We start from the raw sequence: 15,078 nt of genomic DNA on the forward strand, positions 1-15,078 counted from the left end.
CTTTGAACCTCCTGCCTTAGCCTTCTGAGTTGCTGGTATTACAGGTATCTGCCACTGCACCCACAACTTCTTATTATGTTTGAGATAGGGTCTCACTACATTGCTTGGGCTTTGCCAAATTGTCCTGGCTGGCCTTGAATTTGTGATCCTCCTGCTTCCACTCCTGACTTGCTGGGATTACAGATGTTTAATCCCTGCACACAATCAACTCTTGAAATAACTAAGGATTAAGAAGAAGGAAGTGGGGGCTGGGTTGTGGCTCAGAGGAAAAGCGCTCACCTAGCATGCATAAAGCACTGAGTTTGATCCTCAGCTCCACATAAAAATTAAATAAAGGTATTGTGTCCACCTACAACTAAAAAGAATAAGTGTTTAAAAAAACAAAAAAAAAAAAAAAAAAAAAAAGAAGAGGGAAGTGGGTCTCGTTGCCTTCAGCATACCTGGGTTCTCTCCTTGGATGTTTCCCATCTGAATTAAATTTGAATGGTCAGTTCCCTTCTCTATGCCAACCATAAGAGGGAGAAGCTGCCCATAAAATGGTTATAATAGGGGGGCTGGGATTGTGGCTCAGTGGTAGAGCGCTCACCTTGCATGCACAGGGCCCTGGGTTCAATCCTCAGCACCACATAAAAATAAATGGAATACGGGGCTGGGGATGTGGCTCAAGCGGTAGCGCGCTCGCCTGGCATGCGTGCGGCCCGGGTTCGATCCTCAGCACCACATACAAACAAAGATGTTGTGTCTGCTGAGAACTAAAAAAATAATAAATAAAATTTAAGAAAAATGAATGGAATAAAGGTATTGTGTCTAATTACAGCTGAAAAAAATAAATATTTTTTTAAAATGGTTATAATAGGCTTGGAGTGCCATGAAGAAAGAGAAAGCAAATTATAATCAATATACATTGAATTTTTTCGAGGGCAGGTTACTGGCATTAGAACCAAGGGGTACCATTGAACTACATCCCCAGCCCTTTTTTCTTTTTTTTTTTAAATTAAAAAAATTTTATTATAGGGTCTCACCAACTTGCTTGGGGCCTTGCTAAATTGCTGAGGCTGGCCTTGAACTTGGGATCTTCCTGTTTTAGCCTCCTGGGCAAGTAAGATTACAGGTTGAATTTTGATGACACTATCATTTCTAAATACTCAAGGCACATTTGTGGGCACATGCTGATCCCTGGGATGAATATTATTACCCCTATTTAGTAAATGTGCAGAAACAGAGATCCTAGAAAGTTCCTGGTTAATGATCTGCCCAGTGTCTCAATAGCCAGTGCTATTAGAGAAATTAGAACTGAAATCAAAGTTGGAGAGATCTTCAGAAAATTTGCTCTTGAACCCTGTTTCTCCACTAAACACAGCTCTCTTCTACCCCCAAGTTGTTGGCAACTTGGGTTGCCAATAGATGTCTCTTGGGGCCTGAAGCCGAGTGGATCCAGGTTGCCTTGACTCCTGAATAAATTTGCCTCCAAGCTTCTTGCAGAACAATCTCATCATTTACCTCAGAGAAAACAAAAACACATGGGCCACCAAGCTTTGCTTGTACACACCTAAGTTGTTAAGTGGTTACCTAAACTAAATTCTGAAGGAAGGACAAAGAAGAAGAATAAAACACATCTTTACATCCCTAAAAGTATTTAATGTAATTTATCTCAGCATGTACTTAGTCATTTTTTTTTTTAAATTTTCTCACCTGATTCATTCTCCCTTCACAAGTAAAGAAACACTTTAACACTTTGAGAGGTTGAAATGTTTTATCAGAGGCATTCATTGACAGGGAACTCATGCAATCCAAGGTATAAAACTATCACATTGTTGGTCTTGTGGGACTCTTCCCAAGCAAAATGTTGCTGGTGACTATTAAAAATGAAGGAAGAAAAGGGCAGAGTAAACAAAGATAAACCTTTTCTGTTAGAAATGCCTTCTGATCTGGGCACAGCAACCAGGGGCAGTAGCACATGCTTATGATTCCAGTGACTTGGGAGGCTGAGGCCGGAGGAATGCAAGTCCAAGGCCAGCCTCAGCAACTTCGCAAGACTCTGTCTCAAACTTATGTTTTTTACTGTAGAGGTTTTTTGTTTGTTTAATATATATATTTTTTAGTTGTAGATGGACACACAATGTCTTTGTTTTTATGTGGTGCTGAGGATCAAACCCAGTGTTTCACACATGCAAGGCAAGCTCTTTACCACTGAGCTACAGCCCCAGCCCATGTTTGTTTTATTAATTAGTACATTATAGTTATACATAATATTGGGGTTCATTTTGACACTCATAAATGCATATAACAGTCAAAGTTTTTTAAAGGTCTGGGAATACATCTCAATCCAGTAGAACATTTGCCTAGTAAGCTTCAGGCCTTGGGTTCAACTCTCAGCACCAAAACCTCAAGATGTACTTGGGGGCCACAGAGTTGACAAAGTTAGAATTTCACATACATACAATGTTTTTTGAATGGGACTATTGGGGATTGAACCCACTCTATCACTGAGCTACAACCCTAGCCCTTAAGCTGATTTTAAAACTAACATGGAAAAGAACAATTGCAAGAAGAGCAAATAACTTTTGTTTTTTTAAAATACTGGAGATTGAACCCAGGGTTGCTCTACCTCTGAACTACATCCCCAGCCCTTTTTATTTTATTTTTGAGACAGGGTCTCACCAAGTTGCTGAGGGTTTCCCTAAATTACTGAAGCTGACCTTGAACTTGGTATCCTCCTGCCTCAGCCTCCCAAGTTGCTGAGATTACAGGGATGTGCCACCATTCCTGGCAAATTTCCTGTATTTTCTAAAGGCTAAATTTTGAATAAGCTCTATCTTACATAGCTTGAAATAACTGGATATGTGCTAACATCTTTTCAGAAATTATAACATAGTTGACTTTAGTGGTTTTACTTTTGGTTCAAGCAGTAACTAAAAGTCCACAGGCAGATCACTCCAAATCATTTATCCTTGCCCCTTTGATATTTGATTAAGGATCAAGAGGGGTCTTTCCACAGTTTGCTTCCAGATTGCTATATTATCTGGGGTGTGGACCTCATGAGCACAGATTCTGATTTGTGTTTCCTCCAACCCAGAGGTGATGGGAAGTATATACATATTTGGAAATAAGCAATAGCCCTCCCTTTGTTTTATTCACTTGAATGTAAACCTTTGGTAGAAGGCTCTACTGCCTTTCCCCTTCCTTACTCATCAGGTATCTGTCTATTTTAAGAATAGCACTGGGGCCACAGGTCTGTGGTAAAGTGCTTGCATATCATGCACAAGGCCCTAGCTCAATCCTCACCACCCTAAGAAGGATCTGTGTTTTCTTCCTGATTGTAATCCTCCTGCCTCAGTCACTAGAATCACAAGCATGTAATACTGCTCCTGATTGTTGTGCTCAGATCATGAGACTTTTTAAATTTTTTAGGTGGACACAATCTTTATTATTATTTTATAATGTGGTGCCGAGGACTAAACCCAGTACCTCACGCATGCTAGGCAATCGCTCTACTTCTGAGCCACAACCCCAGACCTCATGAGCCATTTTTAACAGAAAAAAAGTTTATCTTTGTTTCCTCTGCCCTTTTCTTTCTACATTTTTAATAGTCACCAGCAACATTTTTCTTGGGAAGAGTCCCATAAGACCAACAATATGATAGTCTTATACCTTGGATTGTATGAGTTCCCTGTTAGTGAATGCCTCTGATAAAACATTTCAATCTCTCAAAGTTTGGTTCCTTACTTGTGAAGGGAGAATGAATCAGGTGAGAAAATTAAAAAAAAAAAAAAAAGTGACTAAGTACATGCTGAGATAAATTATATTAAATACTTTTATGGATATGAACATGAACATGAGAGTCTCAGCCTCAAAAAAATCGACAACCTGATTTGGGAGATTTAAGTGTCCACGTGCACACAAATCCATAGATTATAGACCATAGTATTATAAATAAGATACAATATGCTCGATAGCCCTTTATAGGGGTTAATGCTCATTTGACTGAGGGTAGGTAGAAATTAGATAATAGCTTCATGCAGGAAGAGACAGCATTTAAGCGAGTCTTTAAGATAACAGATTGAAAAAGAGGAAAGCAGGGCTGGGGATATAGCTCAGTTGGCAAAGTGCTTGCCTCGCATGCACAAGGCCCTGGGTTCAATCCCCAGCACCACAAAAAAAAAAAAAAAAAAAAAAAAAAAAAAAGAGGAAAGTAAGCAAAGATTCTGAGAAAGAAAACAAAGATGAGCAGAAGTAAGGATGGGAAAGCATCTGAAAAATGACAGTCACTTCGGGTTAAGTGTGTAAGAATAAAAGATAGTCCTGGGGACTGGGGCTGTAGCTCAGTGGTATAGCGTTTGTCTTGTATGTATGAAGCACTGGGTTAGATCCTCAGCACCACATAAAAATAAAGAAAAGATACTGTGTGTTCATCTACAACTAAAAAAAAAAAAAAAAGATAAGCCCGACATGATGGAATGTGCCTATAGTCTCGTCTCAGTAGGATCCCTTGAGCCAGAAATTTCAGGCCAGTCTGGGCAATAAAACAAGACCCCAATCTTAAAGAAATAAAACCCCAAAAAATATAAAGCTAAGAAAGTTGTTTTTGAGTTGGTAAACAAAAACCAGTCCTACAGAATTAACCTGGCAGTAGTGGGTACAAATAAAAAGTAAAGGGCAGAGACAGGAGGCAAGGGTCCCATAAGAGATTCTTACAACAGACCAGGTGACTGACAACAAGGGACTGAGCTAGGACAGTGACAGTGATGGTTAACAGAAAATGAATTAATCATCATCATTTTAAGCCAGGATTGTAGTTGCTACTAACCCCAATCCTTTAAGGCAAATAAGAGGTCATGTGAGGTGGTAATTATTAAAAAGGAGAGCTATTTCAAATGAGGTTTCCCTGAAACACAATTAAGAGCAATTGAACTCAGCCAGACCCTGCTGAGTTTTAGAACCGTCATCACCTTGCATACCTTGTACTCTCACCAGGATACTCAGCTAACTGTGGAAAAGAAATATACACAGGAGACTCAAGAAACATCTTATTAATACAGTATTTATTTGTCTTCCCTCTATCAAACCCTGAGCCAACCACTTTCCCCAGATTGCCTGAGGAAGTATAGGAAAAGGGACATACAGGGCAGACAAGACATGGGAGAAAGAACTTGAGGCGGAGACTGTTCCTTCACATGGCGAAGAGGATGAGAAAGGCCACCATCAGGCAAAAGAGCCCCATGGCCTCTGAGAGGGCAAAGCCCAGAATGGCGTAGGAGAAGAGCTGTTGCTTCAGAGAAGGGTTCCTGGGAGAAGGGGAAAAGAAAATACTGAATTTCTAGTACATACAAAGAAAAGGATAAACATCTAGGTAGGCTCAGGGAGAATTCTTTTTTTTTTTTTTTTTTTTTTTTTTGGTGGCGGTACCGGGCATTCTATCACTAAGGTACATCCTCAACCTTTTTAAAAATTTGGTTTTGAGACAGAGTTTCACTAAGTTTCTAAGGCTGGCCTTGAATTTATAATCCTCCTCCCTAAACCACCTGAGGAGCTAGGATTACAGGCATGCACCATGAAGCCTGGCCTTTAAACTTATCTTATGCAAGAGGCCATTCAGATGACACCATTATGTCCAAATTCTTGCCCCGATTCACCAATGTCTCTGCAGGGACTAAATGAGGGGGAAGTGGACAATCCAAAATCCTATAACACAACCCAGGTACCAACATTACCTTCTCCAGTGGATTACCCCTGTATCATTGTAACTTAAAAAGTTAAAATCCATGGCCCGAATAGGACAGAAAAGTATCCAGAGTGGTAAGGTCTTTCTAGAGCAGTATTTCAAACTTTAAGCAGCAGAACCACAAAATAAGAAACAAAAACCAAACTGCAATAGTGCAAAAAAAAAAAAAAAAAAAAAGTGGGGCAGTTTAAATGCTTGTCTGGTCTCCCCTTCATTCTCTAAGACAATCTGGGGCATCCTCAGGATCCCAGGGCTTTATAGACACAATTAGAAAAACACTGAGCCAGGGGACTGACTTCCTTCTTTCAAGCCAAAATAGTCAGAAAATTTATATTTCTCTTACTCTTGACACCTAGGGAAGTCTTAATGGGTAAGGTAAAGCAACACCATCTTTTAACAGTATTATAGACACAGAAGCAGTTAGGCTTTCTGTTTAACACAAATCCTAAAAAATAACTTTATTTCCCCAAAGACATTAAGAGAACTTGCTGGTCTCTAAAGGATTAATTTAGTTATACCAGTGAGTTGTTTGGAGCTGGTAGGAATCAAATAGTCCCTAGTGTCAGGGACCAATACAGCCAGCTGCAGAGGCAGTTTTCCCAGGAGTGAGGGGCGTGGGGATAGCAGTAAAGCCACTATGCTGAATGACTGAATGAGCTATAGACCAGGGATTGCAAACTTCTTCCATAAAGGACCAAATAGTAAATATTTAAGGCTTTGTGGGCCACATATGGTTCTGTTACCTTTTAATTTTTTAAAAAAATTTTGATGCAAACATAGTAATTGTGCATATAAAAAAATATTTTTTAGTTGTAGTTGGACACAATATCTTTATTTTTATTCATTTATTTTTATGTGGTGCTGAGGATCGAACCCAGCGCCTCGCACATGCTAGGCGAGCACTCTACCGCTGGGCCACAACCCCATCTCTAATAACTGTGCATATTTACGGAGTACAATATGATGTTTTGATACATATCAAATCAGAATAATTGGCATATCCAGTACCTTAAACATTTATCACTTCCCTATAGTAAGACCACTGAAAAATCTTTTCTTCTAGCTTAAAACAAAAAAAACTTTAAAAAAGTAAAAATCATTCTTAACGCAACCATAGAAAACCAGACTGTGGTCCAAATTTTGCCTTCAGGCCTTAATTTGCCAACCCCTGTTCTATACCAAACATGTTCAACAGAACTTTCTTCAGTGATATAAATGTTCTTCTATATCTGCACTGTCAAATATGGTAGTGCCTACCTACATGTGGCTCCTGAACACTTGAAATATGCTGGTATGACCTGAGGAACTGAAATGTATATTTTATATAGTGGCTGCTGTTTAGCGTAGTACAACTCTAGACTACCTAATATTTCTGCCTAGAAGTTTGGCAAGCATATCAGAGACAATGGGCCCAACTTATCTTACCTGGCATAACCAATGATAAGGCTTCCAAATACAGTCCCAATCCCAGCCCCAGAGCCAGCCACCCCAACTGTGGCAGCCCCAGCCCCAATGAACTTGGCTGCTGTGTCAATGTCCCTTGAAATGGTGCTGGTTTGGAAGCGGCGGCGAGGGATAAGTGAGGTCAGGGGACATGGGACTGCCAAGCTGCTAAAGCTCTGTGAAGAAGAGATAGGAAGAAGGTAAAGATTTTTTTGAAATCCCGTTTTTGCTTTGGAAACATTTTTTACCCTTTAAGCCCTCTATGATGCCAAATCCTATAGTCTCCCTGGAAAACTTCTGAAAAAGCTGGCCAGCAGAGGTGGACTTCAAATGCCTTCAATATTTTAGAAGTGTAAGACAGATACTCTAGCCTCTTCTTGGTAATGTGGGACCTAAAGTCAATTAGACTAGGCTAAGTAATAGCAGTTAGCAGTAGCACATATAGGCATGTACTGCCAGAAAAACCGAAACACAAAAACATACATGGTATTACCTGTCTTCCACCTCCACCTAAACCAATGGCCTTGATTCTTCCAGAATTTTATTCTGTGATGACTGTCCTCAGGACTCCCTCTACTGGTTCTGGCAGGTAACCTTCCATACCCTTTTACCCCCAAACCACAGTCCCAACTCCACCTGTTAAGGTACCTCATATGTCAGTGTCTCTGGTCGGTTCAGAACCACTGCAGACAGTGATCGGCTCAGCAGATGAGAGGTGCTCCTGACCTAGTGGGAATGACACAAGGGCAGGAAGGTCAGGAAGGCTGTGGAGAGAACTTTCAGAGCCATACAAGTTATTACTTCATAGATAAAATCTTTTTTCTCTGGTGCCCCTTCCATTCTTTTCACAATTAGTCAGAATTTTGGATTACTCTTTGTCTTAGCAAATTCTGTCTGCTTTTTTGAGATAGGGTCTTGCTGTGTAGCTTGGGCTGGCCCTGAACTCCTCACCTCAAGCAGTGATCCTGATTCAGCCTCTCAAGCAGCTGGGACTAGAGATGCCCAGCTTTAGCAAATTGTACATTCCCCCACCACTGGTGTGGTAGCATCACCTATAATCCCACAACTCCAGAGGCTGAGGCAGGAGAATTCCAAGACTGAGGCCAGTCCAGGCAACTTAGTGGACCTTGTCTCAAGATGAAAAATAAAAAGGGCTGGGAATGTGGCTCAATGGAAGAGTACTCCTGGGCTGAATTCTTAGTATCACCAAACAGTAGGGGTAGATACATCACCATATCTCTTGTTCTCAGTCTTTAAGAAAGTCTACTTCCTTTTGGGCTAAAAGGGTTTTATTGTAAACCCTTGCTGTACCTTTTTACAGTCCTTAAGAACAAGAAAAAATTTAAGCCTTGGAATTATCTGATAATGGCCAGCCCACAAAAAGGAAGCCAAGGTTTGGGGCATCTTTCACATCCTCTGGAAAATAAACTCAAAGATCCACACTCAACATTTACCTCCTCCTGGTAGCCTTTACTAACTAACCCCAATATCTTCAAAACACACATAGTAAGTAACAGCTAGGTCTTTAAAGTCAGATAGATCTACACTCCAATTTTAACTCTTTTATCAGCTGTGCAATCTTGGGATCAGTCACTTAAATCTTTCTTCTTATCTATTAAGTGGGAACAATATCAGAGTTGATTTGAGGAATAAATTAGATGAAGTATACAAATTGGTAAACTTGATGCTAGGCACATGGGAAATAATAAATGGTGCCTACTAACAGCATTACTCCTTTTAACTTATGAGAAATGCCTCTCCCATTTTTTTTTTTTGGTACTAAAAACTGAACCCAGGGGCATTTTACCACTGAGCTATATCCTCAGCCCTTTTTATTTTGAGACAGGGTCTCACTAAGTTGCTGTGGCTGGCCTTGAACTTATGGTCCTCCTGCCTCAGCCTCCCACGCTGCTGGGATTTCAGATGTGTACCCCACCTTGATCTATCTAATTTTTATTTATTTACTTTTTTTGGTACCAGGTATTGAACCCAGGGGTGCTTATCCACTAAGCCACATCTCCATCCCTTTTTTAATATTTTATTTAGAGACAGGGTCTCGCTAAGTTTCTTAGGGCCTTGCTAAATTGCTGAGGCTGGCTTTGAACTTGTGATCCTCCTACTTCAGCCTCCAGAGCCACTGGGATTACAGACGTGTGCCACGGCACCCAGCCATGTAATTTTGCTTCTGAGCCAAATGCTTTTCCAATGTGTATTTAAGCTTTTTTTAAAACCAAATTTCAGTTCCTAGAATGAACTCCTAGCTACAGTTCACTGAGATCCTATTCCCAATTCATACACAGACCAAACTATGTATCAACTGTATGCTTACCACTTCTGGCTGGGCTCCAATGTACAGAAACATATAGTTTGATTAGGAATAACATGATCTTGGTTATGGATGTGTAAGAATTAGCTGGCCTCCAAAGAATATAGGATAGGGAAGTACCTTGGAAACAATTTACACACTCTTTTGTCAGGCTACCAGAGCAAAGAGCCTTCCCTGCTCAAGAATCTCATTCACACCCCCCAAACCCAGCTGTGAAAAACAAGGTCTGACAAGAAAAGAAAAACTCTCCCAGAAAAAGCAGGTACTCACCAAGGAGTGGGTGGAGAGGAACCTGGAGCAGGCATACATTTTCAGGGGGTGAGGGGCCGTGGCAAGAAAGCTGGAATTACAGAAGCAGCATTATAAATACTGTCCTTGCTCACTAAATTTGCTCTGGAAAGCTTAACTGGCCCAGAGAGCAGAAAGATTGATCAGTAAAGATGGAATAAGAATCTTGATATTGTGTTTTCCTCCGGAAACTCCATAGAGCTTCCAAGATTTTCTTATCATCAAATGATGTTCTCTTGTTCTGAACAAATAAGTCACTTGGTTCTACTTTGATACCTATAACCCATTTCCACAGTCTTTTTTAATTTTCAGTGTTGGGGAATAAACCCAGGACCTCAATCATGCTAAGCAAGTGCTCTACCACTGAGACACATCCCAGCCCCTAAAGACTAGAGTCTTTGTACTCTTGACAGATACTTGTTGAAGGCCAAGACACTGGAAGGACTCCAACAATCTTTTTTACTGAATTACTTAGCAGTACTTGACACTCAAAACACTTTTCCTATATTAACTAACAGCATGAGGCAGATCAATGAGAAACTCTAATAATCCTCAACAGCAATGACTGTTAAACTATTCATTTCACTATTATACTATAGTATTAAATTTTGCATCCCCAAGATCTAAATAAGTCCTTACACCTTACAGGTGTCTAAATTGGTAGAGCTGAACTTACCAAAGAGAGGGAAAGTTAAAGATATAAAGACAAGTTTTCTCCAAGTGAAGTGAGAAGACACCAGAACCAGAATTATCTTGGGGTAGAGGTAGTATATGTACTAAAAGTACATATTCCTGGAGCTAGGCATGGTGGCAGAAGCCTATAATTTTAGTTATCAGGAGGCTGAGACAGGGATTTAAGTTGGAGGGCAGCCTGACAATTTAGTCAGGCCTTTGTTTCTAAATAAATAAAAAAATTAAAGGCTTTTTGGGATATAGTTCAGGGGTATAGCCCCTTTGAGTTCAATCCCCAATACCAAAACCAACAAACAACTAGGGTAGTGGTAGAACTAGCACTTGAGATCAAGCATTTTACTTTTGTTTGTTTTTTTGTGGTACTGGGAATTAAACCTAGGGGTACTCTTCCAATGAGCCACATCTCCAACCCTATTTTTTTTTTTTTTTTTTTTTGGTACTGGGGATTAAACCCAGGGGCACTTAACCACTGAGCCAGCTCTTCTTATTTTTTATTTTGAGACAGCCTCACTAAATTGCTGAGGCTGGCTTTGAACTTGTGTTCCTTCTCCTTCAGCCTCCCAAGTTGCTGGGATTACAGGCATGCACTACCACGCCCAGCTCCCCAACTCTTTTAAATTTTTATTTTGAGACAGGGACTTACTAATTTGCCAAGTCAGCCTTGAACTTTTCTCTTTTAAGTTACACGGTTTCTAATGTGTCATAGGCTGAAACTCTGAAAATGTGTAGATCTATTAAACACAACTTCCTTAAATGAACTGGGTTCAAACTGCCCCAGGGTTTAAGACCTCAGAATCCAAAATCTTAGTTACTTTTAGGTTTATAGGTATCTTTAAGTCTTGTCCATTCTAGAACTGATTTCTGCCTATATGCAACACAAACCCCAATTCTGCTGAACAGGTTTCCCTGGGTCAAAATCCAATACTTCTTTAAAGCTTTTAATAAAGGGAGAGCTGTTTTTCTCAAAGCACTTAAGCCTTAAAAGCATAATTTATAAGCTGAGTAGGGTGGCAAACCACATGCCTGAAATTCCAGAGGTTTAGGAGGCTGAGGCAGGAGGATCCTGAGTTCAAAGCCAGCTTCAGCAACTGAGTGAGGGCTAGAGATAAGTCTCAGTGGTTAAGCGACCCCCCCCACCTTTCCCCCAAAAAAATCATTTATAAAGTGGTACTGGCAGGTAATAGGCTCACAACAAAGATGGCAATTAAAGGAAACTGCATCTGTTTTCTTTCTCTTTTTGTTACCCAGGAGTGAATTCAGAAACATTTAACCACTGAGCCACATCCCCAAGATCTTGCTAAATTGCTTAGGGCCTTGCTAAATTATTGAGGCTGGTCTAGAACTTGCAGTCCTTCTGCTTTAGCCTCCCCAGTTGCTGGGGTTACAGCTGTGTGCCACCATGCCAGCTGGAGCCTGCAATTGTTAGCCTCCACTTGGGCAGTGGCACTCTACAGAACCATGGCTTTTAAATCATCATGGGTTTCCTCCAGAGTTCTGAGTTACAGGAATGCTAACTTAATCATTTCCAACCTTTAAAATTCCTTTTTTTTTTTGGGGGGGGGGGCAGCGATTGAACCCAGGGGCGCTCAACCACCGAGTTACACCCCCAGCCCTTTTTTATTTAGAGACAGGGTCTTGCTTAATTGCTGAGGCTGGCTTTGAACTCCCAATCCTTCTGCCTCAGCATCCTGAGCTGCTGGGAGTACAGAAGGGCGCCATTGCGCCCAGCTCTTTTTACTCTTGATGGCGAAATCTGTGGAGCTTAATAAAAAGTTGTAAAGCAAAGACTCGTGCAGGCACCACCAGCTGGGCCTTATGGCCCTGCTGTCTCTAACAGAAACTTAATTTCTAGCCTACCACTTGTGATTTTTCCAACTACACCACAGTGCCAGGAAAGTAAAGGTACTGGGAGGCAACCGGTAACAGTACTCTTTTGGGCCCTGGCTCTTCCAAGACTGTCTGACAGGATAGGATGTTATGCTTGTTGGTAGTTTCTACCACACTTATAGTTTATGTTTTTGTACCAGGAATTGAATGAATTCAAGGGCGCTTAACCACTGAGCTACATCCCCAGCCTATTTTTATATTTTATTTAAAGACAGAGTCTCACTAAGTTGCTGAGGCTGGTTTTGCACTTCGATCCTCCTGCCTCAGTCTCCTGAGCTGCTGGGTTTGCAGGCGTGCGCCACCGCGCCCGGCTCAGTTCACTTTTTAAATTGAGGGTTTGGTGGCTTTGAACGATGTACTATCTCCACTGCTGGAGCGCCTGAGGTCCTGGGGTTGAATTTGGAGATTTGGGGCAAGAATTAAGATGTGAGAAAGTAGGGAAAGAAAGGGCGCTATGACAACTCTGAAAGGGCAAGAAAGTGAGCTAAAAGCGTCTTAAGTACTGGGTCGCAACAGATGAAAATCAGCATTACAGGATCTGACTTTTGCCAGCTCCAAAGCACCCTCCCCTAGGAAACACCCAAGATGGCGCCAGTCCCGCGCGGTTGGAGGTCACTAGCACGCGGAAGGGATAGCTTTCAGAAGCGGGGATAGCGGGAACCGAGGAGGGTGTAAGCACCGGGGTGGGAACAAGCAAGAAAAGGGCCGCACAGCATCCACGCGAGATGGTACCCTGCGCGCCTGCGCGGCGCAGAGAGGGCACAAGGCCCCAACGCCTTACCTGCTCCCAGTGCAGAGAAGACAGAGAGGGGCGGGGGTGAGGGCGGGAATAGCGAAGGGAAGACTTGGCGCATGCGTCGCCCGGGCCAACGAGTTGCTCCGCAGCGGATAGAGTGAATGCAATGTCGAGGGTCGCCCCAGGTTCTACAGCGCCGCCTGCCAGCTCTGAAGCGGCATCCGGCCAGAGGCTCCACCTGGTGTTCGAGAGGAGAAACTACAGGCAGAGCCGACCCTGTAGTTGGCGGACACAGGCCAACTTCACAGAGTAAGCAGATCCATAACATGGCCTGCCTTTGATCAGTACAGCGTTTGGGATCTTGGCCGGCAGTCTCCCTTCTGAGCATGCGCAACCCATTGGGGGAAGGCTTCAGATATTCAGTGTTAAATAGCATACAATAGTGATTGCGATTCAGTTACTGAAATGTTGCAGGAGGAAAATGAAGTCAAGGGATTCCAGCCTTCTGTTGCCCTGGGGCTCCTGGCATCATTAGATGGAAAACTGGTTAAAGGGGGGAATAGTCAGCAAAATGCCACAGCTGGTTCAGCTGGCTTTGCCTTTTCCCCTTTCCTACTCTGTTGATAAGCCATGAGAAAAGCAGTATCAACAAGTCAGAAAATCAGGGGCTTAGTCCAAAATTCTCTTTCCTGGGGCAGATAAAGAATAACGATCACCTGTGTCCTGAGTTACGGTACAAGGTCACCCTGGGCAAGCCCAGGTCTCTGCCCAAGTTTCACCCATGAGGCACTTTCCCGAAAGCCCACGACTTCCCTCTGATGTCCTTTCGGGGCCTCCCCCTGGTGGAAGCGGTGGGGGCTTCTATGCCTATCCCCCAGACAGAACTTAACCAGCCCTTTGGAAGAGAAGGGCGCGAGGCCTAACCAGTTCCAAACCCCGTCCAGCCGTCCAGGCATCGTGCTCATTGAACGCAGCACGAGAAAGACGGGAAAAGCTCACCAAACCCCCATAAAAAAATAAAAAATAAAAAGAAAGCCGCGGCTGTAAATAAAACCAAATCCGCCACCCTCTGAGGGGCCGTTTGTCCTCCCCTCCTTGGCCCCGTCCTTGCCGCCGCCCCCTCCCGGCTCTCCGGCCCCGCGGCGCCCCGGCCCCGAGCTCCTCCATTTAATCGGATTTGGGAGAAGGGGAGGATAAATCACAGCAGCAGCTTTACGGTCCCGGAGGAGAGGCGAGCCGCAGCCAGGCACACCCCGGCCGGCGATAAAAACCGCCGCTGAAAGCCCACGGAGCAATTTCCCGGGACCCCGAGCGACGCCATTACAGGAATGTAATTTTGCCCGGATGAGGCCCCGAGTTTAATTATCCTCGCGGAGGAATTTCAATGCGGCCAATCCATCTTGCAGGCGGGCGGCAGAGGGATTTATATGGGCCCGTTATTTCACACCGATCCTCCATCTGCATTTTTATGGCCCTGAGCTCCTGAAAGGGAGGGGGAAGGAGTGAAGAGAAATAGGAGAAGAAGAGGGTGGGGGACTTCCCGCCTTCCCTAAATCCGAGATTTCAACTCGATTAGGATTCTCAGAGGCTACACTGAAATCCCCAAATCTCTCTCCAGTTCCAGTTGTTGACTAGGGTAGGAGCGGAACTGAGATCTTTGGGAATCAATCAACAGGTATTTACCAAGTACTAAGTTGTGCCAGGCACTGTGCAGGATGCTGTGGGATAAAGGGAAGACAGGGGAGCAAGGATTTAGTAGTTTATACCCTGAAATCCACGGACACCCCTGCACCCGTCAAAACTGAATTTCATTTAGCGCTCAGTTCACAGCCTATGAGGCAGAAAGTCCACAGTTCTTTCGAGCCACCGCCAAACGGTGGTAGCAGCTGTTTGATGCAACAATTTAGACAATCTCAATTATCGTCAACAATCCCAGAGACCAGAGGGTCTCTGAGTAAACTAAAGATAGCCCTTCTCAAAAGT

The 15,078-nt window shown here is 42.9% G+C and overlaps 1 protein-coding gene across 1 annotated transcript; it reads right to left on the reverse strand.

Annotated features, from left to right (window-relative positions):
* Window positions 1-5,020: 5,020 nt before the first annotated feature.
* Window positions 5,021-13,191, reverse strand: ATP5MC2 (ATP synthase membrane subunit c locus 2). The gene is made up of 5 exons (XM_081311218.1): window positions 13,141-13,191; window positions 9,762-9,831; window positions 7,814-7,891; window positions 7,148-7,341; window positions 5,021-5,285 (listed from the first exon to the last, which is right to left on the reverse strand). The coding sequence occupies exons 2-5, from the start codon at window positions 9,798-9,800 to the stop codon at window positions 5,171-5,173; spliced, it is 426 nt and encodes a 141-aa protein (XP_081167344.1). The 5' UTR covers window positions 9,801-9,831; window positions 13,141-13,191; the 3' UTR covers window positions 5,021-5,170.
* Window positions 13,192-15,078: the final 1,887 nt, after the last annotated feature.

This window comes from Spermophilus citellus (genome assembly GCF_964194105.1).
Source record: "Spermophilus citellus genome assembly, chromosome: 10".
In the NCBI taxonomy this organism is placed as follows: Eukaryota; Metazoa; Chordata; class Mammalia; order Rodentia; family Sciuridae; genus Spermophilus; species Spermophilus citellus.

What these genes read in the sequence shown, in the direction of transcription:
- ATP5MC2 (XM_081311218.1), bottom strand. Translation starts at nt 9,800, where the DNA reads ATGTATGCCTGCTCCAGGTTCCTCTCCACCCACTCCTTG. An exon ending in CAGAGACACTGACATATGAG is followed by an intron (nt 7,342 to 7,813) that starts GTACCTTAACAG and finishes TCTTCTTCACAG; the next exon opens with AGCTTTAGCAGCTTGGCAGT. An exon ending in CTTATCATTGGTTATGCCAG is followed by an intron (nt 5,286 to 7,147) that starts GTAAGATAAGTT and finishes CCCTTCTCCCAG; the next exon opens with GAACCCTTCTCTGAAGCAAC.